Below are 26,970 nucleotides of genomic sequence, written 5' to 3'. Positions count from 1 at the left end.
CTGGGAAAAGTATGCTACTAGCCCTGGATGCTATTATGTGCACTTAACAAAACAGAAAAAAGAGATGAACTCAGAAAAGAACTAGCTGCAAGCAGGGCTGAAAAGGAAAAGAGATAACCCACAAGTTCTAGGACTTTCAGAATTGAAAGACAGAACAGTTTCTAATGTGGAAGTGTAAAAGATACAATGGAGAAAAGCTGGTTATAAACGCCACTAACAATGGAGTCCTCATCCTCAGGGCAAAACCTTTCTTAGAGCCCGTGAACAAATCCATGAAAGTGGCCCCAAGTATATTTTTCAGTGGAACAAGACAGATCAAGGAAAAGAATCTAAGGATCTAATTGTCTTGTAGAAGCTTCGTAAGTTCAAGGTATCTGTAATAACATCTAGAAAAGAAAGAGAGGCAAGTTTCAAAAAACTGTGGCTATGCCTATTGTGAAAACTAACTTGAATTAAATAAAGAGTCAACCAAATCTTATAAGAGTTGTACTGCCAAATGGTGTCTGTTTTATAAAGGAACAATAATCACCCACTGATTACAGTGAGGTATACTTCTTAACCCAGTCTATGACTTGTCTTCTCATGTTTATTGATTGGGTTTTTCTTGTGAATAGTTACCAAAATGGTAAACTTTTTCTTTTTTTAAGATTTTATTTATTTATTTGTCAGAGAGAGAGCACAAGCAGGGGGAGTGGCAGGCAGAGAAGGCAGAGGGAGAAGCAGACCCCCTGCTGAGCAGGGAGCCCGATGTGGGACTTGATCCCACGACCCTGGGATCATGACCTGAGCTGAAGGCAGATGCTTAACCGACTGAGCCACCCAGGCATCCCAGAGAGGGCAGTTCTAATGTGCATCATTCTCTTCAATTCTTTGCATCGTGTCTGCCCCATCCCATTGGCCAAAGCAATCCTCATGGCTGAGCCCAGAGTCAGTGTGGGAGGGGATGACTCATGGGCATGGATACAGCAAAGGGAATGATTTTTACAAGCAATCTGTCACAGAAATCTTATATTTTTTCCTTTCTTTCTCAATTTTGAAAAAGTCTCTTGGAAAACAAAAATGCTATACGTTGTACAGCAAGAAAAAATACCCTATTGCTTTGCCCCTCAATTCTAGCCCCCCAAAATAACCACCATTAAGGCACATATTGAGTGGAGCACTGGTGTTATATGCAAACAATGAATCGTGGAACACTACATCAAAAACTAATGATGTAAGGATTAACATAATAAAATAAAATTTTAAAAAAAGAACGCATTTTCTATATACATTTAAGTAAATATGTGAGTTTTTCTATTATTTTACATAAAGGGAATCAAAACTACATATAATGTCCTATAACAGGCCTTTTAATTTATTTTATTATTTGTATATTTGTTTTAACATGCCCTTTATTTATTTTTAAGATTTTATTTATTTATTTAACAGAGAGAGACACAGCGAGAGACGGAACACAAGCAGGGGGAGTGGGAGAGGGAGAAGCAGGCTTCCCGCTGAGCAGGGAGCCGGATGCTGGGCTTGATCCCAGGATGCCGGGATCATGACCTGAGCTGAAGGCAGACACTTAATGACTGAGCCACCCAGGCGCCCCTTAACATGCCCTTTAAATTTAAAAATATATCAGCATTTTTTAGTGCATATACAATTATATCAACATTTACTGTGTATAATGTAGTACATAATAACCAATTTATTTAACCAATCCCTTCCCAACGGACATTTATATTGCTTCCAGTTATTCCCTGTTATAAAAATGCTGCAATAAACATCTTCATACTAATAATCTTGAATAGTTATGCCATATGAGTAAAAGGTAAATTTCTGTAAGTGGAATTAACAAGTGAAAGAAGATACACATTTCTCTACCAGATATTAAGACAATGAATTAAAAAGCAAAGGGACTACGTGAAATTTTCAGGTACACAAAACAAGAATGAGTTAGTAACTACATTTTTAAATCCATTTCCATTATCCTTATGATAAGGAGAAATTCATTTCAGATTACAGAAATAAGTTAACTCTAGATACCAGTTTCCACATCTGTTGCAAGTTTTCATTTTTTTTTTTTTTATGTCTCCATGTACCCCTAGTGAGAAAGTGCTAATCAGATATTTTAAAACTGAAGTTGCTGCCAGAATCTTTAAGACTCTTACCATGTGGCTCCTGCTAGGAAGACTGTATTATTACATAACAGCATTAAGCAGCAACATCACCTCCATGAAAACTGACAACACCTGGGGGCTTCTTTACAGATACTGTGTAAAGTCTTTAGGCAAATTTTCAAGGAAGCATGTGCCTGCAAGTTCCTCCGAGTTTCCCAAACTGACGGATTTAATAAACCTCAGTAATACACCCTGCTAACTGAGAAAACAGAACTAGAATTCAGTGTTTTATTTCATGATGACGTATATAATTTCAGGTGTTCAGCATAAAAGGCTTTAAGGAAGGGAATTCTCTACAAGGACTAAAAGCACGAAGAAGGCGATCTGAAAGGCTAGACAAGGCACCTGACAATAAGTAGTAAGCATACAAATATTTCCTGATTTATAGCTCTGAACAATGTTGGCTAAATTCTATACTATTTCCCATAAAAGAATTTAGAACATCTGTCACGCTAGTCTAAATACTCAGCTATAATGACAGGAATTTCTTTTTCAACATAGAGTTAAATTTTTTTTTTAACTTCCTAAAGGGTAAGTCTTATGATCACCCTTTCTCTAATGAGACATGTCACAGAAGCTAATACACAAACCACTGTAATTCTATTAGTCTAAAACTAACTGAGGTATTTTATAAAGAGTTTTAGACAAATTCCTTTACTATTCAGAGCCTGACTATGGTTTCAAACTCTGAATATATCATTTGGTCATTATTACTGACGTTAGACGTGGGAAATCAATGGTCCATAGAATTAAGTTAAATGAGGCCCTGTGAATTATCCTGTAAGCTAAATGACCTGATATTTCACTTTTTGCAAAGGCACCTATGTTCTAAATCGGCTGCTCATACTCTTCATCCAAAGTTTTAGAGGAAATTGAAAGTATGACACTTAACTGCTCTTTTTTTAAATCCTAAACTCTCAACAAAAGTTAGGAGACTATGGTAGGAAGAAGTGTAGTGCAAATGATTAAACCTGGTTCTCAGAGATGTTTCCAATGTATGCTGAGATGTTAAAATTTAGGAAATCTCTTCTGGGTTTCTATAAATCAACTGTCTTAACTAAACCGAATTAGCTAGGATCGCTGATGCCCACCTACACCTAACATTCCAGTCCAACGGCCACTCTTTCGTCCTCCTCATGTCGGTCCTGGGGTGTGCCGTCTTGTAATTCTCTCTTCTTTCTGTTCTCTTCTACTGGCTTCTCCTTCCTTAGGCCATCCTTAACTGCTTGGCTTCTTCAGGGCATGTATACGTATATGTATATGTAAATACACACACACACACACACACACACACACACACACAATCAAGGAGCTTAAGGGAGTTGCCTGAGAACTCATGACCAGTAAATTGTTGAGCTGTGATTCAGATTCAAACCTTCTAACCCCTAATCTAATGTTCTCTTCTTTCTACCATAAAGAAAAACAACCTAGATTTTTATTCTACATCAGTAAATTTCTCTCTCTGTGAGCTCTCCAGGTCATGGGATGCAACTGACCTCCAACAAAGCTGTGGCCAAAGCTGTGGTCAAAGGCATAACTCAACTTCTCTGAACAAGGTTTTCAGTCAAGGCGCACAGTGTCCCATTACATATTCTTATTTACACAGAGAGGTCTGTATTACAGTGACACCGTTGTTCCAATCCATGCCTCTGTGTTCATTTGTATACCAGACAAAACTGTGTTTGGGACTTGCAAAGCCAATTGAGCAATTCCTTGTTTTAACAATGGCACTTTTCACTGACTGGTATATCTGGTTTCCAAATTTAGGTTTAGGAATAGATCTGTGAGTTTGAAAATGCTGGGGGTATCACCAGGTATAGGCTATTAAGGCTGAGTGTTTCCTTTAGGGGAGGGTACCTTAATGGTACCACAATATCAACCCTTTTGTTTACTGAAGAGGGAGCAAAGCTTTTTTTTTGAATGAGAGTTTGAGAGAAAATGCACAAGAGTGGTTGATTAGGTTGAAGGTGGACATCCTCTTTATCTTGGTACCCTGCTCCTATTCCTAGCCCTGTACCTAGAATGGTGCAGGCACATAAAAGGAACTTAGCAGGGGCGCCTGGGTGGCTCAGTTGGTTAAGCATCTGCCTTTGGCTCAGGTCATGATCCCAGGGTTCTGGGATCGAGACCATCGTTGGGCTCTCTGCCCAGCGGGGAGTCTGCTTCTCCCTTTCCCTCTGCCTGCCGCTACCCCTGCTTGTGCTCACTCTCTCTCTGCCAAATAAATAAAACTTTAAAAAAAAAAAAAGAAGACACTCAGCACATTGTTCCATTCCTAATAATGGTTTATGAATTTGAATAACTTTGAATAATCACCCCCAGTTTGAATTTAGACATGCCAAGCCGAATAAAGCTATGGAATGGTGTCTCCTCCTCCTGTGAACCAGCTCCAGGAGAAGTATAAAAATTCTTACATTTAGAAATGGAACTATTAATAAATTTATTTCTAATGGCACCTTGCTCGTAGGAAAAAAAGATTGTCAAGTTTTAAATCCCATGTCCCCTCTATGGTGTTGCTGCCTTGTCCCACCAAACATCCATGACTCTTTTGTAGGTATGATGATACTCAAAGGAGCTCGACAGATATGAATTCCTCTGAGAACCAAGGAGATGAATGAGTACAAGAAGCCAGGGTGTTAACCGAGCCATTCTTACAGTCGAGCATTCGCCTGTGTCACCTCCAGAGAAGAGGCTATCAGAGCTCCCCTGTAATTCTGGGCTCCTAACTCCCATATTGAGGAAAAACTTCTCTGAAGTAGCAATTCCCAAATTAGAACCTATCCTATTAACACAAGCTATTGCTTTATCTGCCAAAGCTTTGGTTTTCTCATTTATAAACCAAGAAAATAGACGTGAATGAGATTGTTCGGAGGATTTCATGAAATCCACTGTTCTTAAAACATCTTTACTTTTTCTCTTCACACTCCTCCTGGAAGACCTCAAAAAGTAAACACGAATATCTTCCCCCTTACCAATCCTTGATCTCACCCGCTAGCAACTAAAAAGGTGAAAAAGGCTTATTTCTGTTCCTAGCCAAGCCTGACAATTAAGATCTTCATAAAGAGTAACGTTTCAGGTCAGGTTATACTGAACTGTGATGGTCAGAAAGAACTAATTAGAAATATACTCATCCTTTTATAGTTTAAAATTTTGGTATAGCATTTAAATCACTGATTTTCTGGATTCTGGGAAAAGGGTAGCAGCACACCCTTTACTCAGATACATTCCAAAAACAGACAGAACCCCTAGATAATAAAATCAAAAACCTACAAACAACATTTTCAGCGAAGTGTTATGTTATAAGCTAACTATGTCACCTGCAAATTCATATATTGAAGTCATAACCCCCAGTACCTCAGAATGTGCATCTGGAGACGGGGCCTTTAAAGAAGTATAGTAATTAAATTAAAACAAGGCCTTTGGGGGGGGCACTAATACAGTCTTTATAAGGAGGAGATGAGGACACACACAGAGATAACCGGGATGTGCATGCACAGAGGGATGACCATACGAGAAAGAAAACGGCCATCTGCAAGCCAAGGAGAGAGGCCTTGAAAGGAACCAACCCTGTGGCACCTTGATCCTGGACTTCTAGGCTCCAGAACCGTGAGACAATAAACTTCTGTTGTTTAAGCCACCCATTCTGTGGTATTGTGTTATGATAGTCCTAGCAAACTAATACAGTAAGTAATAAAGTATCTCTCAAATCCCCAAACACAGGTGGGTGGGGACAAATCACCAATAGCCAAAAGACCCACAGGCCACTGGCATCCGTACAGGAAGAGACGGAAGAAACAAATGTGACATCTGATGGACCTGCAAAGAAGAGAAGTCCCCCAAACAGCCAATATGCATTCACCAGAAAGCACAGTGGACCATTCTGAGAATGGAAGCTAAAAGTGGGAGGAATTTTGCCTGAGTCAAGAGCCGTATGTGGGTACCGAGTCCTTGAAAAGTGGCCCATCTGAACTGAAATGTATGTAAGTATAAAATATTCAGTGTACTTCAAAGACTAAGTATGAAAAAAAGAATGTAAAAGATCTCAATAATTTTTCTATATTGATGATATGTTGAAATAAAGTATTTTAGATATACTGGATCAAACAAAATACATGACTAACATTAATTTCACTTATTTTTTTTTTTTACATGCTTAAGATCCGGCTACTAGAAAATCACATCTGTGGCTCATATTAAATTCTTATTAGTCATTGCTTCCCTAGATCACGTGGTCAAGATCTGCTGCACTCTGGTGGCAGGCTACCTCAAATGCACATGCAATTCTTTTTGAGTGGTAAGCCACAGAAAACAAAAGCATTCATCACAAGCTTGTACAGGTAGTTTAAGTATCATCTCTGAAATCACATATACTTTACTATTACCAGTTTGCAGAACTTGTCTCTAGGAAAATACTAATTTTTTGAGGAAAAAAGAGAAGGGCAGAAAAAGAGGGAAGAAGGAGGAAGGAGGGAGTGGGGGAGGGGAGGAAGGGAACAAGGGAGCAAACCCTTAACTTCCCAGTTACCCTTTCCTATTTAGGAACCAGGGCATCCTAAAAATAGGCTTTTCAAGAAAGCATTGTAGGGGATTTCTTCTTTAATTTGAAATACTGGGAGCATATTTACTCAAAATAATTTCTACAGTTATTTTTATTTAACACCATTACACTTCACTTTGGTATACTTCTCTGTCAAGATATATATATATATATATTTATGGCCTCCGATACTTATTTTGGCCATGTGTATTTGCTTCTCCAGAGTCAAATAATCAGTGATTTGGAGGCCTCTGTTGTCTCAAAGCACCAGAGGTCATGCATATCACTGGTAGACACAGCTGTGTATCTCAAATACATGCCTCAAGATGCTGCCTTATATAATCCCAACAAGTATTCCATTCTGCTCTAGCAGTCTTAGTCACCATGGTAACTGGAACCCTGCAAGCACTTGGGCTTTTGATCATTTTCTGACAGTATTCAAAGATATTTCTAACATTATTCTCACTTCATTACTACTGTAAGTACATGCAAGAGCTACTAAAAGAAAAACACCACTCATTTTATCCATTTCTCACTGTCTTGGACTATGTTTTCTTATAGTGAGTGGAAAGAACTTATTTATTATGCACATAATATAAGGAGATATTTTCAGTCAAGAAAAACACTTCATTAAGATATTCATGTCTAGGAAAATCAAAAGGCTCTGACAAGTAAGATGAATGACTTAATATAAGGTGGAAAGACACACCTTCAAGAGTAAAAAGGGAATTTATTATACCCAAGATATTATATAGAAACTCTGAAGCCTTTCATGTACTGAAATGAACATTTTTGCTCTGCTCATAAGGAGTTTAAAAAGTCCAAATGAGAGAGAATACAAGGGTGTTGTTGAGGTGCTATATGTTCTATTTCTTCATCCAAGTACAAACCACATAGATGTGCTCTGTTTGTAAAAAACACACTTAAAGGGGCACCTGGGTGGCTCAGTCATTAAGCGTCTGCCTTCGGCTCAGGTTGTGATCCCGGGGTCCTGGGATCGAGCCCCACACCGGGCTCCCTGCTCAATGGGAAGCCCGCTTCTCCCTCTCCCAACTCCCCCTGCTTGTGTTCCCTCTCTCGCTGTGTCTCTCTCTGTCAAATAAATGAATAAAATCTTTTTAAAAAACCACACTTATAATATGTGTACTTGTCTGAAAGCATATTACACTGCACTGTAAGTTTAATAACTAGTTTGTGAACTCAAGAAAAAAGTGGGGGCACAAGGGTGGCTCAGTTGGTTAAGTGTCTGACTCTTGATTTTGGCTCAGGTCATGATCTCAGGGTCGTGGGATCAAGCCCCACATTGGGCACTGTGCTGTGAGAGAGGACTACTTGGGATTCTCTCTCTCCCTCTGCCCCTCCACACTGCCCCCCAGGCTCTCTCCGGCTCTCTCTCTTTCTAAAAGAAAAAAAAAAAAAAAAAAAAAGCAAAAACGCAAAGAAAATTAGCCAGAAAATTAGCACTAACAGCGAAAGGAATGTTGGGAATGAAGGGACCCATGTTAAAGGCCATGCTACTCCAGGTGGGTCCCCACTGTCCCCAAGTCCCAAAGCTGGTCCAGACCACCACAATGTATTTCTTATTCTCTATAAACACTGTGATCCTGTCTTCTACTCAGACTAACACAACTAGAAGGGGGGAAAACAACCAAAAAAACTTTTTTTCATTTTTCCCAAAGAAATCTTCTCTGTTTTAAAAGAAATGCATAAAAACTATATCAACTCTTGAAAGTAGAGAGGTGCTTTTTTTTTTTTAAAGATTTTATTTATCTGACAGAGAGAGACACAGCGAGAGAGGGAACATAAGCAAGGGGAGTGGGAGAGGGAGAAGCAGGCTTCCCGTGGAGTAGGGAGCCCAATGCGGGGCTCGATCCCAGGACCCCAGGATCACGACCTGAGCCGAAGGCAGACGCTTAATGACTGAGCCACCCAGGTGCCCAGTAGAGAGGTGTTTAATTCACATAATTCTAAGAGCTTCTTTGGAGAGGGAACGGGAGAGCAGTGTGGACAAGAATGCCACACACCCCACAACCCACCACCCCGGGGAACTCTAACATGACCTACAGAACTGATAAACAGAGAGAGGACTTTCCAACCAAGATCTAAAACTGGTAAGTCAAAAAATGGGCAGAAGACATGAACAGACACTTCTCCAAAGAAGACAAACGAATGGCTAACAGACACATGAAAATATGTTCATCATCATTAGCCATCAGGGAAATTCAAATCAAAACCACATTGAGATACCACCTTGCACCAGTTAGAATGGCAAAAATTGACAAGACAAGAAGTAACAAATGTTGGAGAAAGGGGAACCCTCTTACACTGCTGGTGGGAATGCAAGTTGGTGCAGCCACTATGGAAAACAGTATGACGGTTCCTCAAAAAGTTAAAAATAGAGCTACCCTATGACAGCAATTACACTACTGGGTATTTACCCCAAAGATACAGATGTAGTGAAAAAAAGGGCCATATGCACCCCGATGTTCATAGCAGCAATGTCCACAATAGCCAAACTGTGGGAGGAGCGGAGACGTCCTTCAACAGATGACTGGATAAAGAAGATGTGGCCCATATATACAATGGACTATTACTCAGCCATCAGAAAGGATGAATACCCAACTTTTACATCAACATGGATAGAGGGGCACCTGGGTGGCTCAGTCGTTAAGCGGCTGCCTTCGTCTCAGGTCGTGATCCCGGCGTCCTGGGATCGAGCCCCGCATCGGGCTCCCTGCTCCACGGGGAAGCCTGCTTCTCCCTCTCCCACTCCCCCTGCTTGTGTTCCCGCTCTCGCTGTCTCTCTCTCTCTGTCAAATAAATAAACAAAATCTTAAAAAAAAAAAAAAACATGGATGGGACTGGAGGAGATTATAAGCTAAGTGAAATAAGTCAAATAGAGAAAGACAATTATCATATGGTTTCACTTACTTGTGGAACATAAGGAATAGCAGGGAGGACATTAGGAGAAGGAAGGGAAAAATGAAGGGGGGAAATCAGAGGGAGAGACGAACCATGAGAGACTATGGACTCCGGGAAACAAACTGAGGGTTCTAGAGGGGAGGGGAGTGGGGGGATGGGTAAGCCCAGTGATGGGTATTAAAGAGGGCACGTACTGCATGGAGCACTGGGTGTTATATGCAAACAATGAATCATGGAACACTACGTCAAAAACTAATGATGTATTGTATGGTGACTAACATAATAAAAAAAATTATTAAAAAAAAGATCTAATACTGAACAAAGCACTTTAATTTATACAAATAAGCACAGAAAATATACACCCTACATGTACCATACACTTTGAGAAAATCAGCCCCCAAATATATTTGGTCTTTGGTTAGGGACTGAACTAGGCACTAAGAGCAAACAGTCCCCACTAAGAGTTAATACGGTATACAGAACATCAATGAAGTATGGAATTTTTGATAAATCAAGATCATAACGAGCATACTGTTTTTACAATTTATGCTTTTTCATTTAACCATGTATCATTTAACCACATACCATATCCCTTTCATTTACATATCCACCAAAATCTTTTTAACAGAGCTATATTATTCTGTTTGTGTGTATATGTAAAACTGATTTTCTTAAAAAGTGAAAAAAAACAGGAAGAGAGTCTAAGTACTAATCTCTCAGGAACTACTGACCTGTGCCACCACTAGCCACATTTCTCTCAAACAGCAACCCAAAAGCATTCAGATAATATATATTCTTGACTCATCATATTTATCATAGAAATAATTATGGCTGTTTAAAATAAAGAGAGTCCTGCACACAAAACACTGAAAATAAATCCCTGATGAATTTGCTTACCCATTCTTCTAGGTCAAAATTTATTATTATTAGTATTGCCAAATTTTAAAATAGCACTTTAGAAAGTACTACTCCACATCTGGGAGGCAATCAATACATTAGTATAGAAAATACTGCTTTCTAGGTAGCGATTTATGATACCTGAAAGTTACACATATATACTGACAAAATTACTGACTTAACAAATGAAGAAGGGAGATTTCAAACTGGTGGGACCTCTTCTGTCTTTATATACGGAGTATTTTAGAGAACAAGAGTCAAAAGGATTAATTCTTGAACCCGATACAGTTTCAAGTGCTCAAGAACTAAACTGAAATAGGCATCATAGGCATATTATAATAAATTTCTGCAACAATGAATAGTCTTAAAGATTAGATCTCACACAACTTTCTCCATGTATTAGGGTTTCCTACCATCCCTACAGACACAATTTTACTCTGTAATTACTTTAAAACTAAATAAAATAAAATCAGAATAAAATCAGTGTGATCATTAAAATGGCACTTAAAAAAAAGATCAATATGAGACCTGTTTGAGCTGGTAAAATACATTTGCACAATAGAAACATTTCAAAAAAAGATTGAAATGAAACAATTCAATTCTAGTTAGTGGCCATTTTTTTTTTAAAGATTTATTTATTTTAGAGAGAAAGACAATGAGCGCACGTGCATGTGAGCAGGGGGAGGAGCAGAGGGAGAGAGAGTGAGAATCTCAAGCAGACTCCGTTGAGTGCCACGCCTGATGCAGGGCTCGATCTCATGACCCCAAGTTCATGACCTGAGCCAAAATCAAGAGTTGGGACACTCAACAGAGCCACGCAGGCACTCCTAGTTAGGAGGGGTTTTGGATACTATATATACTGTCATCATTTGGCCTAAAGATAAAGATGTACTTAAAAGTGATTTCCGGGGGCCTGGGTGGCTCAGTCATTAAGCGTCTGCCTTCGGCTAAGGTCATGATCCCAGGGTCCTGGGATCGAACCCCACATCGGGCTCCCTGCTCGGCCAGGAGCCTGCTTCCCTCTCTCCCTCTGCCTACCCCCCGCTTGTTATCTCTCTCTCTCTCTCTCTCTCTCTGTGTCAAATAAATAAATAAAATCTTAAAAAAAAAAGTGATTTACAAACTGAAGGGTGCTATGTGGAAATGTATGTGTTACTGTTACTGTTGTAGTAGTTACAGAGTGATTTTAACCAGGCAGAGAATCTCTAGCAGGAGATTACTTGAACTTTATGATTCATTTACAATTCAGAATCAGATGAGGAAAATAATTCCTTTTTTAAGAAGGGAAATGCCATTGCTAAATTCAATAGGCTTCTCAGACCTACTGAGTGAAAACATACTCATACTATACTCATTCTTATATTCAAATAAGAATATACAGAGAAGCTAGTAAACTTTGGGTCAAATATGTTAATACCTAGTTAGTGAAAAGCAATATAGCAAAAAGTGCTGATATGAAATGACAAGATGAAATATGTCTCATAAATAGTAAATGAATAAAAAAAGAAATATGGCATTTAGTGGACAAATTTCAGAGATATTTTCTGAAAGTGATGAAAAAAGGAACTGAGATGAAAATCAAAAGAGACTAGATTGTTGCACAGGGTTTGGGCTGAATATTCAATCTAAGCATTACAAGTATAAGCAAGGAGAGAGAACAAGGAACAAGAAAGAAAAATATGAAAGAAATGCAATAATCAATTGAAAAAATATGTTTTTTGATTTTAAAAATGTCTAAGACCTCACACCATACACAAAAATTAACTAAAAATGGTTCACAGATCTAAATATGAGTGAGCAGCCTGAAAGAACAAAACAGGAATAAATCTTGATGACTTCAGGTTAGGCAATGATTTCTTAGACACAGCACTAAAAGTACAAACAATGAAAGAGTAATAACAAGTGGGACTTTACTAAAATAAAAGCTTCTCTGCTTCAAAGGACACATTAAGAAAAGTGGAGAGACAGCCCATCGAATGGAAAAATATACATTTGTAGATCATTACATCTCACGAAGGACTTATATCCAGAACAACTATAACTTAAGAAGATAAATAACCCAATCTGATGAATGATCAAAGGATAAGAGTAGACATTTGGCTGAGGTGCCTGGGTGGCTCTGTTGGTTAAGCATCCGACTCTTGATTTTGGCTCAGGTCATGATCTCAGGGTCGTGAGATTAGCCTTGCGTCGCGCTCCAGGCTGGGTGTAGAGCCTGCTTGAGATTCTCTCTCTCTCTCCCTCTGGTCCTCCTTCCCCTCAACTTGAGCTCGCTCTATCCTCCCCAAAAAAGAAAAAGGACTTTTGGCTAATACACACATGAAAAGATGCTCAACGTCATTAGTCACTAGGGAAATACAACAAAACCACAATGAGATACCACCTCACACCCACTAGAATGGCTCTCATCGAAAGGACAGACAATAGGGGTGTCTGACTGGCTCAGTCAGTGGAGCATACGACTCTCAATCTCAGGGTTGTGAGTTCAAGCCCCATGATGGGTGTAGAAATCACTTAAAAATAAAATCTTGGGGCACCTGGGTGGCTTAGTCAGTTGAGCATCCAACTCTTGATCTCAGCTCAGGTCCTGATCTCAGGGTCATGAGTTCAAGCCCTGTAATGGGCTCTATGTCAGGCATGGAGCCTACTTAAAATAAAAAAATAAAATAAAATAAAATCTTAAAGGGGCACATGGCTGGCTCAGTCGGAAGAGCATGTGACTCGATCTCGGGGTCGTGAGTTCGAGCCCCAGTTGGGTGCTGAGATTACTTAAATAAATTAAAAAAACTTAAAAAAACAATGAAATCTTAAAAAAAAAAAAAAGACAATAACAACTGCTGGTGAGATGTGGAGACAGTGGAGCCGTCATACACTGCTGGGCGTGCAGCCTCTTTGAAAAAGTCTGGAAGTTCCTCAAAAGGTTAAACATAGAGTATCATATGACCCAGTAATTTCACTCCAAGGTACGCACTCAAAGGAACTAAAAACGTATGTCCACACAAAACCTTGTACAAAAATGTTCATAGCAGTATTATTTGTAACAGCCAAAAAGTGCAAAATAACTCAAATGTCTATCAACTGATGATTAGATGGACAAAGTGTGGTAAATCTATACATGGAATATTAATCTGTAATAAAATAAATGAAGTACTGATACATGTTACTAGATGAACCTGAAAAACATGCTAAGTGAAAGAAGCCAGTCCAAAAGACCACACATTGTATGATTCTCTTTATATGAAATATCCTAAATAGGGAAATCTATAGATACAAAAAGTAGATTAGTGGTCGGGTCCCAAGGGCTGAGGACTGGGGAAGGGGGTAGTCACAGCTAAGGGGTATGAGGTTTCTTCTGGGGATGGTTAAATGTTCTAAAATTAGATGGTGCTGATAGTACCCAACTCTGTAAGGATACTAAACCACTTAACTACAAACTTTGGGTGAATTTTATTATATGAAATACAGCTCTATAAATTAGAAGGGAGAGGAGGAGGGGAAGGGGACCAAGCTCCTATGACCTTGTTAATGTTTTAAGAGTTGAGAATAAAAGAGTTTGGGAGTCACAAAGGATTTTCATGCAAACTTTTAAATGCCTTCTCACTCTTTAAATCTACTACCACTTTAACTTTTTTATTTGCCTTAATTTCAACAAGCACACAGAGGTGTGTGGGAAATTTGCTTAACAAATATGCTAAATCTGAGGCTACAGATTTGTGTTTTTCTAATTTCGTCACAGACTATTTGATGGCAGGGATTGGTTGTTTTATCTTTAAATTATCTGTACCCAATGCAGAATGTGGCACATACTGGGGCTCAAGTAAATGCTGAATAAATAAGGTTCACCTGGATAATACTGGAGACCAAAGAAGAAAAAAGTCTAAACATGTAAATTTTAAAGATTTACAGGGCACCTGGGTGGCTCAGTCGTTAAGCGTCTGCCTTTAGCTCAGGTCATGATCTCAGGGTCCTGGGATCCAGCCGCATCAGGCTCCCTGCTCAGTGGGGAGCCTGCTTCTCCCTCTCCCACTCCCCCTGCTTGTGTTCCCTCTCTCACTGTCTCTTGTCAAATAAATAAATAAAATCTTTTTAAATTTTTTTTAAAAATTTTAAAGATTTATGATATTCCAGGGGAAAAAAAGAAGACTTAAAACCTAGGCTTTACAATTCATTTTTTAAATTTTAATAATGAAAATAATTCTTTAAAAAGATGCAATTAATCTGATTATTAGCAAAAGCAAAAGCAGATCTCAAAGATTCTTCTGTAGCACAAAATAGGAAGCAGCAGAGTGCAGGAGTTAACACTGTCTTTGTAATCCTTCATTTAACAAATGTTTATGAAGGGGCGCCTGGATGGCTCAGTTGGTTAAGCAACTGCCTTAGGCTCAGGTCATGATCTCAGGGTCCTGGGATCAAGCCCCGCATGGGGCTCCCTGCTCAGCAGGAAGCCTGCTTCTCCCTTTCCCACTCCCCCTGCTTGTGTTCCCTTTCTCGCTGTCAAATAAATAAATAAAATCTTTAAAAACAACAACAACAAACAAACAAATGTTTATGAAGCATCTGCAGTGAGCCAAACCCTGGCTTACATACTACGGAAACTGTGACAAACAGGGTTCTGCTCTTACAACCATTTAATTTTAGGTAGGAAGACATTATAAAGCAAATTAATAAAATCGCTCACGACAGTGATGAGTTTTATTAAAAAAAAAATTAGGGCTGCCTGGGTGGCTCAGTTGGTTAAGTAACTGCCGTAGGCTCAGGTCATGACCCCAAAGTCCTGGGATAGAACACCTTATCAGGCTCCCTGCTCAGTGGGGAGTCTGCTTCTCCCTCGCCCTCTATACATTCCTACCCCCTGTTCGTGCTCTCTCTCTCTCTCTCTCAAAATAAATAAAATCTTAAAAAAGTTAAATGAATACAGGGATAAAGTAATTGAAAATATAGCTTTAGATAGTGGTCATGGAGGATTCATTTGATGATCCTGTAATTATCTTCACAATTGTAAATGTCTTCTTAAAAGATACATTAACTTCAATACCCCAATGTGTAAAATCAGATATAAATCAGGTTATGATGCGGAACAATGTATATAAAACCATCTAACAAAATAGTTCTTCTCAACTTGAATAAAAAAATAGGAATTATCCTTTCTCCTACTGTTTTTTCATCTGAGAATCAAGTGTGTCAAAGAAAAAAGCATGATAACCTCTAATACAGGTATTTACAAAACAGTCTACCCATAACTTTCAGAAACTTACCACATACCAGCCATGGAAAAAAATACAGAAAAGTTTAAAGCATCAAGAGTCCACTAACCTTAATCCATTGAACAACTGCTTAGACTTATCCAGAAGGTAACAAAAATCTGTAACTGTTTTCCTCTCTCCCTGTGGGATATCATCTTCAGCACCTCCAGAGGACATGATTTCGTTAAGTGCAAATTCAGTCCTGTAAGAAAACATATGTCCATTTATCCAGTAGGTGAAAATAAAAAGAGAAACATATCTTAGTTATATTATCTGATAGCATTTTTTTCAAGATAGATATAGAATTCTTCTGATCACAAATCATCAAAATAAGGTAAGTGCAAGATGGTGTGGGAAAACAATCTCATATTGTCAGTACGAATGAAAACTGGTATATCTGTATTGGAAAGTAATTTTTGTAATATTCGTTCATCCAAAAATCATTAATTTGATGCCTATTATGTTCCAAGTCCTCCTCTACATGGTTAAGAATCAAAAATGTTGATCTTTCTGACCTATTTATCTATTTGATCCATTCTGTAAATCCATCCTCAAAAATGATCTATAAATGTAAAACACTTTATCTATAAAGATATTTATTTCAGTATCATAATATTTAAAAGGTTGATAATAACCTAAAGATATATTTTTAGGTTGATAACAATATTTTTAGGTTGATAACAACCTAAAAGAACCAAAGAGGGCAATTATCAAGTGCTTCACAGGGGCACCTGGGTGGTTCAGTCAGTTAAGTGTCCGACTCTTGGCTTCAGCCCAGGTTGTGATCTCATGGTTATGAGATGGAGCCCCACATCGGGCTCTGTGCTCAGCATGCAGTCGGCCTGAGATTCTCTCCCTCCCCCTCTGCCTCTCCTCCTGCTTGTGTGCTCTCCCTCTCTCAAATAAATATTTTTTTATTAAAGATTTCATTTATTTATTTGACAGAGAGAGAGAGAGAGCACAGGTAGGCAGAGCAGCAGGCAGAGGGAGAGAGAGAAGCAGGCTCTCCGCCGAGCAGGGAGCCCGATGTGGGGCTCGATCCCAGGACCCTGGGATCATGACCCGAGCCGAAGGCAGCCACTTAACTGACCGAGCCACCCAGGTGCCCCAAAATATTTTTTTAAAAAGTGCTTCACAGAACACTAACAACTGCATTCTACCCTATTACTAACTTAAAATTATATTTGAGGTAAGGCAATAATATGCAGAAACCTCAGTGTAAAAAAGATACAGAAACCACGCATATACACACATATATATTAAAGCTGTATTTTGTTAAATCCAAATTACCTTCATATGTAATCAATCATGGTAATCAGCCATCTTAAAAACAGCAAGTTGCTGGACAGTATGTATAGTATGAACCTATACTAAACAAAGAAGTCATTTGTGTTTAAATATGGACAGAAATCCCTGGAACAATGCAGAGACATCTGGTCCCAATGTAGGGTGAAAATACAGGCACAGCAGACAAGAGCCAGACACCAGAGATGAGAGTTAGGGTGTGGTGCAGTTATTCTGGTAAATATTTTTCTCTCCAACATTTTCTTGAACAAGCAATTATGGTTACAGGGCAGGAAGATTGTCAGCAAGCCTAAAAATGTCAAGGGGCTGCAGAGTGACAAGTGGGTGCTGTGGAGCCAGCCAGCGGGGACTTGCATAGATGATACTGGCTGGTCCCTGCATGTTCACATGCTCCCTCTTCTTACCACTGCTTTCTGTGCTCGGTGGGCTAGGAGTTTTCAACAGGGAAACAGACCTTGAAAAGTGCTGGCCTTGGAAGGGGTTTCACAGTGTAATGACCCTGGGTAAGTCTTCTCCCCCAACCCACATAAATTCCAAACGAAAAAAGTAACTTAATAGTAGTAAAACCTGGTAGATTCCACCTTGATCAAATGATCAAAGTGAACAAACCCAAGTCCTGTACCTCTTGATAGGCTGCAATGAGAAGTGTTCTCGGGGCACCTGGGTGGCGTAGTCGGTTCAACATCAGACTCTCAATTTTGGCTCAGGTCATGATCAGGGTCATGAGATTGAGACCCACAATGGGCTCCACACTGCGCATGGAGCCTGCTTATAGCCAAACTATGGAAGGAGCCCAGATGTCCATCGACAGATGAATGGATAAAGAAGATGTGGTATATATATATACAATGGACTATTGTGTAGCCATCAAAAAATGAAATCTTACCATCTGCAACAACATGGATGGAACTAGAGGGTTTTATGCTAAGCGAAATAACTCAATCAGAGAAAGACAATTATCATATGATTTCACTGATATGGGGAATTTGAGAAACAAGGCAGAGGATCATAGGGGAAGAGAGGAAAAAATGAAACAAGAAACCAGAGAGGGAGACAAAGCATAAGAGACTCTTAATCTCAGGAAACAAACCGAGGGTCACTGGAATGGAGGGGGGTGAGAGGAATGGGGTGGTTGGGTGATGGACGTTGGGGAGCATATGTGTTGTGGGGAGTGCTGTGTATTGTATGTAAGACTGACGAATCACAGACCTCTACCCCTGAAACAACATATTATATGTTAATAATGATTAAAGAAAAAAATATATAGAAAAAAAGAAAAAAGAAAAGAAATGTTTACAGAGGGGCACCCGGGTGGCTCAGTGGGTAAAGCGTCTGCCTTCGGCTCAGGTCATGATCTCAGGGTCCTGGGATCGAGCCCCGCACCGGGCTCCGTGCTCCACTGGGAGCCTGCTTCTCCCTCTCCCACTCCCCCTGCTTGTGTTCCCGCTCTCCCTGTCTCTCTCTCTGTCAAATAAATAAATAAAATCTTAAAAAAAAAAAAAAGATTCTCTCTCTCCCTCCATCCCTCCCTCTCTAAAAAATAAATAAAAAAACAACAACAAAGAAGTGATGTTCCTGCCAAAGATCTAGAGCTTGAATCTAATCATGAGGAAACAGACAAAACCAAATTGGGAGACATTCTACAAAATCATCAATGTATAATCTTCAAAAATGTCAAGAAAATGTCTTTTCCTCCAAAGAAAAGGGAAGACCGGGATGCAAAAAAGCCTGATCCTGAACTGGATCTTTCTGCTGTAAAGAATGTTACTGGGACAGCTGGAAAGCCTGAATGGGACCTGAGAACTGGATGGAAGTAATGTATTCACTGTCGATAAGAAAAACTAGTAAACCTTACCAGCAATCAACAAAATACAACAAAGTTAGCCCATTACAAATACACTGATTATAGCAGTTGACAATGTACTGCAACCATCATATTTGCTAGGGGCAGTGTAAATTAAATTAGTTCAGACCCTGAGATTCACTGAATGTATTGGGGAATATATTTATTCTACTAGACCCAGCAATTACACTTCTAGAAATTTATCTTAAGGAACATGTGAACTACCACTACTACAAATTACTCACAACGCAGGGAGCTGGTGAAGGACTACTAGCCAATCACCTACCTCTCTCACACAACTAACTATCCTCCAACCACAGTGAAATATATGCAAGTCTCTGAACAAATTCTACTTTTTTTTAAGATTCATTTATTTATTTATTTATTTGAGAGAGAGAGAGAGAGAGCGAGCACAAGGGAGCTCTGGCGCATGAGCAGGGGGAGGGAGGAGGGGCAGAGGGAGAGGGAGAAAATTACTCCCGGCTGATCAGGGAGCCTGATGCAGGGCTCTATCCCAGGACCCAGACATCATGACTTGAGCCGAAATCAAGAGTCAGCCACACAACAGACTGAGGCAACCAGGCGCCCCTGAACAAATTCTACTCTTATATAACATCACAATTTTACATGTTATTCTCTTTGCCTATTTTGTTCACCTGGCAAATTTATAGTCACAGTTCAAGACATTCAAATGACACCTTTTCAGTAAAACCTTCCTTGAAAATCTAATCTCTCCCTGGTACTTACATATGATCATGACATAGAGGCTTCTTCAGTGACTCCATTAGAAATCATACATATAGGGGCACCTGGGTGGCTCAGATCATGATCCTGGAGTCCCAGGATCCAGCACCACATCGGGCTCCCTGCTCAGCAGGGAGTCTACTTCCCCCTCTGCCCCTCCCCTGCTTGTGCTCTCTGTCTCACTCTCTCTCTGAAATAAATAAAATCTTTAAAAAAATCATAAATATAGTTATACATATTATACATTATATTGTATATTATATGCATGTTATACATTACATATGTATATAACTATACATATTGTATGTATAATTTGATTATACATACATATAATCAAACAATTATTTGTTTAAAAACGTTTGACTCATCCTCTAGACCTACACTGTCCAAAACTGTAGTCATTAGCCACATGTGGCTACTTAGCATTTGAAACATTGCTACTCTAAACTGAGATGTGTTGTAAATGTAAATAAAATACACCAAATTTAGGAGACTTAGTACAAAAAAAGGATGTAAAAATCTCATTAATAATTTTTATATTGTTACATGTTGAAATAATATTTTGGTATTTTAGTTAAATAAAATATATTATTAAAATTAATTTCATGTTTCTTTTTACTTTTTAATGTGGCTACTAGAAAATTTAAAATCACACATGACTCAATTATATTTCTATCAAACAAATACAAACCTGTCATTACTTGTAGATGATATGAACCTTTCCATAGAAAGTTCAAAAGAACCTAGAGACAAATTATCAGAATTAATCAGTAAGTTTAGCAAAGTTGCTGGATATAAGGTGAATATAAAAGGGCCACCTGTATTTCTATATCCCAGAGAACAAATAATTATTAAGTAAAACTTTAAAAAATGCCATTTACAATTGTACCAAGTAATACCAAATAACTAAGAATAAATATAATACAGATACACAAGATGAATCACAGAAAACTATAAAACCCTGAGAACTTGAGCACTAATTTTTTTTTTTAAGATTTTATTTATCTATTTGACAGAGAGAGACAGCGAGAGAGGGAACACAAGCAGGGGGAGTGGGAGAGGGACAAGCAGGCTTCCCTCTGAGCAGGGAGCCCGATGCTAGGCTCTATCCCAGGACCCTGGGATCATGACCTGAGTTGAAAGCAGACACTTAATGACTGAGCCACCCAGGCGCCCCTGAGAGCTTGAGAGCTAAATTGAAGACTTACAGAAAATTAAGAATATGCCACATTTTATACTAGAAGCCTCCCTAAATTGGTCTATAGATCAATCCAATACCAATCAAAATACCAATAGATTTGTTTGTGGAAATGGACAAATTGATTCTTTTTTTTTTTAAGATTTTATTTATTTATTTGACAGAGAGAGACACAGCGAGAGAGGGAACACAAGCAGTGGGAGTGGGAGAGAAAGAAGCAGGCTTCCCACGGAGCAGGGAGCCCAATGCTGGGCTCGATCCCAGGACCCTGAGATCATGACCTGAGCTGAAGGCAGATCCTTAACGACTGAGCCACCCAGGCACCCCTGGACAAATTGATTCTATAATCTATATGGAAATGCAAAGAGCCAACAGCAGCTAAAATAATCTTGAAGAAGAAGAAAATAGAAGACCTGATTCCACTGGACGTCAAGACTTTTGAAAAGCTCCACAACTGAAGACACATGTGGTATTAGCACAAGGAGAAAAAATCAGAACAATACAACAGAACAGAGTTGAGAGACAACCCACACGTATGTGTACACTTGACTTACGACACACAAAAGTAAAGCAGTGAGAAAAAATAATTTTATCCAAAAAACAAAGAAAAAGAACTGGTACTGGGTCAACTAGATTATCTAAATTAAAAGAAAAAACATGAATCTTGATTCCTATCTACATTACCCAAAAATCAATCTGGGTAGACTAGATTGATCTAGGTAAATATAAAAGGTAAAATCAAACCGTTCTTTTTTTTTTTTTAAAGATTTTATTTATTTGACAGAGAGAGAGACACCAAGAGAGGGAACACAAGCAGGGGCAGTGGGAGAGGGAGAAGCAGGCCTCCCGCTGAGCAGGGACCCCCCCCCTCCATGCAGGGCTCGATCCCAGGACCCTGGGACCATGACCTGAGCCAAAGGCAGACACTTAACAGACTGAGCCACCCAGGTGCCCCAAAATCAAACAGTCCTTAAATAATAAAATGGTAGGCAATCTTCATGACCTTGGGGTTTAAAGAAAAAGATTATTTAAATAGTTCACCAAAAGGATTCTTCACTAAGGAAAAATTAGATGGTTCTGAAAACCAAGAATTGTATTCATTAAAAGACACTACTAGGAAAGTGAAAAGACAAGTTGACTCCCTGTGCAGCTGAAAATCCATGTATGATTTTTGAACCCCCCCAAACTTAACTAATAGCCTACTACTGTTGACCAGAAACCTTACCAATAACATCAACAGTAGATGAACACATATTTGGTACGTTATATGTATGAAATACTGTATTCTTATAAATAAAGCTGGAGAAAAGAAAATGTTATTAAGAAAATCATAAGGAACAGAAAATACATTTACAGTACCGTACTCATTGATACTGTCAGTTTATATATTTACTGAAAAAAATCCACATGTGAGTGGACCAGCACAGTTCAAACCCGTGTTGTGCAAGGGTCAACTAGTGTGTTTGCAGATGTAATTAAGATGTAAATTAACATGCAGTCATATTGGAATAGAGTATTAATTCAATTTGACTGGTGTTCCTAGAAGCTGAGGAGAGACAGACACCCACAGTGAGGAGAATGCCATGTGCAGACACAGAGGGAACACAGCCATATGAAGAAGCAGACAGACTGGGATTATGCAGCTGCATGCCAAGGAACACCAAGGATTGCTGGCGACCACCAGAAGCTAGGGGGGGAATGGAACAGATTCTCCCTCTGAGCTTCTAAAAAGGACCAATTCTGCCAACACCTTGATTTTGGACTTCTGCCTTCCTGAAGTGTGAGAGCACAAATTTCCGTTGTTTTAAGCCACCCACTTAGTGGTAATTTGTAATAGCAGCCCTAGGAAACCAATCCATATATGACAGAGTCTTGATACAGATTATAAAATAGACACACAGCAAAAGAGCAATGAGTAGGGACAACTGTTCAAAGACTTGTTCTGCTAAATACAGAGCATCTGGCAAATTATTGACCTGCCTTGTTGACAGTTTCTTTTTATAGAAGTCTTTCAAAACAACCAGAGAAACTGCTACTCTGGATTGAATTCTGAGTAAATGGTTGGCAATAGGAAAGTATGAAAGAAATCTGGTTAAGTGTGCATTACATGATACCAGGAGGCACAATGCAGGGTCCTAACAGCAGTGGAAAGAGCCCTACCCTAGGCCAGAAGCCCGAGTATTCCTGTTCCTAACACTTCTTAGTTATGTGATTGTGAACAAACAAAAACTTTAGCTAACACTTTGAGTTGCAAGTCTTTAATTTGCAAAAACAAGCAATTTGCACTTGTTCTGTCTATCTCAAATAACTGTTGTGAAGATAGAGCAAAGTTATTTAGGTGTGAAAGAAGTCTGAAAACACTACATAATGTATAATATCACCATGATTATTACTCTGTAGTTTAGTGATGCTTCAAGAAAAATAGAGAATCGCCTTATAGTAAGACCTAAAAGGGGGGGGTGCACCTGGGTGGCTCAGTCAGTTAAGCATCTGCCTTCAGCTCAGATCATGAGCTCAGGGTCCTGGGATGGGGCTCCCTGCTCAGAAGGGAGCCTGCTTCTGCCCCTTCCCCTACCCAGCTCCTCGTCTCTGGCACTCTCTCTCCCTCCAAGAAAAGAAAAGAACAAATGAACTACAAGGGAACCCGGTCAAGAAAAGAATGGAAATACACTGGAAGTGAAACTAAAATATAGTAAAAAATTTATTCTGACAAAACAGAGAATATATTTATAGAAATCACATGGTAGGAAAGAGATCATTTTCTTACGTACTCAGATTTTTTTTAAAAGACATATAAAGAGATGGAATGGCTGTCTAATTAACCATCAACATAAGAGTCTATCACACAGGGGTGCCTGAGTGGCTCAGTTGGTTGAGAGTCTGGCTCTCGATTTCAGCTCAGGTCATGATCTCAGAGTCCTGAGATCAGGTCCCCCATTGGGCTCTGAGCTCAGCATGGAGTCGGCTTGTCCCTCTCCCTCTGCTCTTCTGCCCTAGCCCCAGCTCTCTCTCTCTAATAAATAAATAAATAAATAAAGTGGGAATGCCTAGGTGGCTCAGCTGGTTGGGCATCTGCCTTCAGCTCAGGTCATGATCCCAGGGTCCTGGGGTCGAGTCCTGCATCAGGCTCCTTGCTCAGCGGGGAGCCTGCTTCTCCCTCTGCCTCCTACTCCCCCTGGTTGTGCTTTCTCTCTCTCTCTCTCTCTGACAAATAAACAAATGAAATCTTTAACAAAAAAAAAAGGGTACCACACATATGTTTTCTCAGCTATAAAAATAAGATATTAATAATAGCTACCCTGTAAGGCTGTTGGACAATAAAATGAATTAATGGATATAAAACTGCCATGTAAATTATGATGTACTCTAAAATTATTAGTTGTAAAATTGTCATAAATGTACTCAAAACAGAGCATAAATTGAAAAATACCAAGTACAAAAAAAAATGTTGACTGTGTGTGTGTATGTAGGGGGTGATGATGGTTTTCACACATTCATTGTAAACGGAACAAGAAGCTACTGCTTGGTACAGATGGTATTCCAATAAAATGAACAGATAGCAGTGCTCAAAAGCTGGTCCTTCCCAGCATGGAAAGCATGTATCAAAGACAGCATAAAACTATCATGAATTACATACAAATTATTTTCTGAAAACAATTTTTCGGACTTAATCCAACAGTTACATGCTATAAGAACAACCATAGGAGAAATGCATAGGTACCACACTTCTCATTGCTCCATGTAGACAGCAACTGAATGAACTGAAGGCAAAGAGAGTTTAAGAAAAGGAAGCCAAAGGAGCTAGGGCATGGAGCCCCAGTGATGTACACACAGCCAGAATGCCACTTGTGAGATACTGCGCACAAGACTAGGAAGATATTTTGCCTACCAAATGTGGAAAAAGAGATGTATTTATCTAACACACAAACACGCAAATCCAGTACTTACTCGACGGAGACCTAGCAGAGCCTAACCGAAAGCACTGCAGGGAAAGAAAGGGAAGGCACGCAGGCAGGCAGGCAGTCAGTCATCTCAAAGCAACAACTATCAACAAGACACGTGCAAGGACTATTTATGAAGCTAGTGGGGCAGGAGACAAAAAAATATACAAAATGAAAGAAAGCATCAAAAATATGTACCGTTGAGAATAATGTGAGAAAACATCCTCTGAAGCAGCCTAAGGCTAACAATTCATAAAATCTGTCTCCTGTGGGGGAACCCACAGAGGCAGCAGTCAAATACAATCTAGTTCAATTTAAATAGCCGTTTATTCATCACATAAAAACTCAAGAGGGAACGAGAAGTTCAGGCGAGAATCTTAGTCACGAACCAACAAGACATCACTCTATTCGGTATATGAAGTGCAGACCACACAGACTTTTTCTTCTCAATCACAAACAAAGATGACAGCAGCAGCAGCTGAAAGTCTGTGTATATAGTATACTAAAAACAGACAACATGAAAAGCATTTGGGGCCACCCAAAACCACCATCTCAGCATACTCTGAGAGAAAGCTATTAGTCATGTAAATGTTAGGGTCACACTTGATTTGTGTTAAGCAGAATTAAAAACAAAAACAAAACAACCAATAACCCCTTAAAAGATACTTATGATGTATACCATGACAATTTTGCTTTCCTAAATTATAGGTTTTATCTGTAATAAATTGAAAGCAGAAGAAAAAAAATAATAAATTTTCACCAAAAGAAAAATAAGAGTTACTGTTTCTTTTAGCAGTAACTGATTGGTGATATGTCCATATATTTGTATCTATATATATAGTAATATAACAGCTTTATTGAATTATGATTCACATACCATACAATTCACTTATTTAGGTATACAAGTCAATGGTTTTCAATATATTCACAGGTATACAGTCATCACCACATTCAACTTCAGAACATTTTTATCACCCCCAAAAAAAGAAACCTCATATTCATCAGTAGTCATGCCTCATTTCCCCTAAAACAGTTCTCTCCCCAGCCTTAAGCAACTAGGAGTCTACTTTCTATTTCTATAGACTTAACAACTGGATATTCACATAAATGGAATCATAAATTATGTGGCTTTTGTAATTGGTTTCCTTCACTTAAAATAATGTTTCCAAGGGTCACTCATGTTGTAGCAAATATCAGTAGTTCATTCTTTTTGGTGATTAAATAATATTCCACTGTGTGGCTATATATCACAGTTTGTTTATTCATTCTTCAGTTGATGGACATTTAGATTGTTTTCACTGTGTGGCTATGACGAATAATGCTATGAACACTTACATCCAAGTTTTTGTGTGGACATCTGTTTTTCACTTGTCTTGGGTATATACCTAGGAGGAGAATTGCTGGGTCATATGGTAACACTATGTTTAACCTTTTCAGGAACTACCAGATTGTTTTCCAAAGTGACTGCACTAGTTTACAATCATAGCAATGTATGAAAGATCTTATCTCTACATCCTCACCAATACTTACTATCTGCCTTTTTTATTCTGGAGCTCTATCTCATGGTTTAGATTTACATTTCTGATGGCTAATGATATTGAGCATCGTTTCACATGCTTATTGGCCTTTTAACAATCATCTTTGAAGAAATGATTCCTCAGATCCTTTGCCTATTGAATAAGTTATTTGGTTTTTTTATTGTTGGGTTGTAAGAGTTCATTGCATAATTCTAGATACACCCTTACCAGAGATATGATTTGCAAATATTTTCTCCCTTTCTTCGGTTGTCTTTTCACTTTCTTAGATTGGTTATATTTCTACTTTTTCTCTTGCCATTTTAGCCCTTATTTTTTTAATCAAAATAATACATACATAATTAACAATTCAGTAATACCCAATAAGACTTAAATGAAAAGCAGTAGTTCACTGGCTCACCCTTCCTCGACCAGCATCAATAACTTTCAACTCTTATGGCTGTTTTGTCCAGTAGTGTCCCCTACAGTCCCACATAAAAAGCCTTTCTTGCAATTACTTGATTCATCCATTTTTGACATTACATATTTTCCGTAATGACAAATAAGGAATTAGTTCTCTTTTACTCCCACTGCCCCCTCCAATATAGTTATATCATTACTTGGGGTTAACTAATTTATCTTTAAATTATATACCTTCCAGTTA

At 38.8% G+C, this 26,970-nt stretch overlaps 1 protein-coding gene across 5 annotated transcripts in view; it reads right to left on the bottom strand.

The window, feature by feature from the left end:
- Positions 1-26,970, bottom strand: part of SCAI (suppressor of cancer cell invasion) — a 137,281-nt gene that overhangs the window by 56,753 nt on the left and 53,558 nt on the right. For 4 of the 5 annotated variants that reach the window (XR_012382198.1, XM_025888740.2, XM_073905743.1 and 1 more), the window contains exon 3: positions 15,832-15,963. Coding sequence is in view for 4 of the 5 variants with exons in the window: in XM_025888740.2 (XP_025744525.1) it covers positions 15,832-15,963 (132 nt within the window). In the remaining variant the exon portion in view is untranslated. Of the gene's footprint in view, positions 1-15,831; positions 15,964-20,344; positions 20,397-26,970 lie in introns of all 5 variants that reach the window. The other variant, XM_073905744.1, reaches the window with a different exon arrangement.

The sequence above is a fragment of the Callorhinus ursinus genome, unplaced genomic scaffold (genome assembly GCF_003265705.2).
Source record: "Callorhinus ursinus isolate GAN/ISIS: 27379988/994484 unplaced genomic scaffold, GSC_fseal_2.0 scaffold24, whole genome shotgun sequence".
Lineage (NCBI taxonomy): Eukaryota > Metazoa > Chordata > Mammalia > Carnivora > Otariidae > Callorhinus > Callorhinus ursinus.
This window is presented reverse-complemented; position numbering and strand designations above follow the sequence as displayed.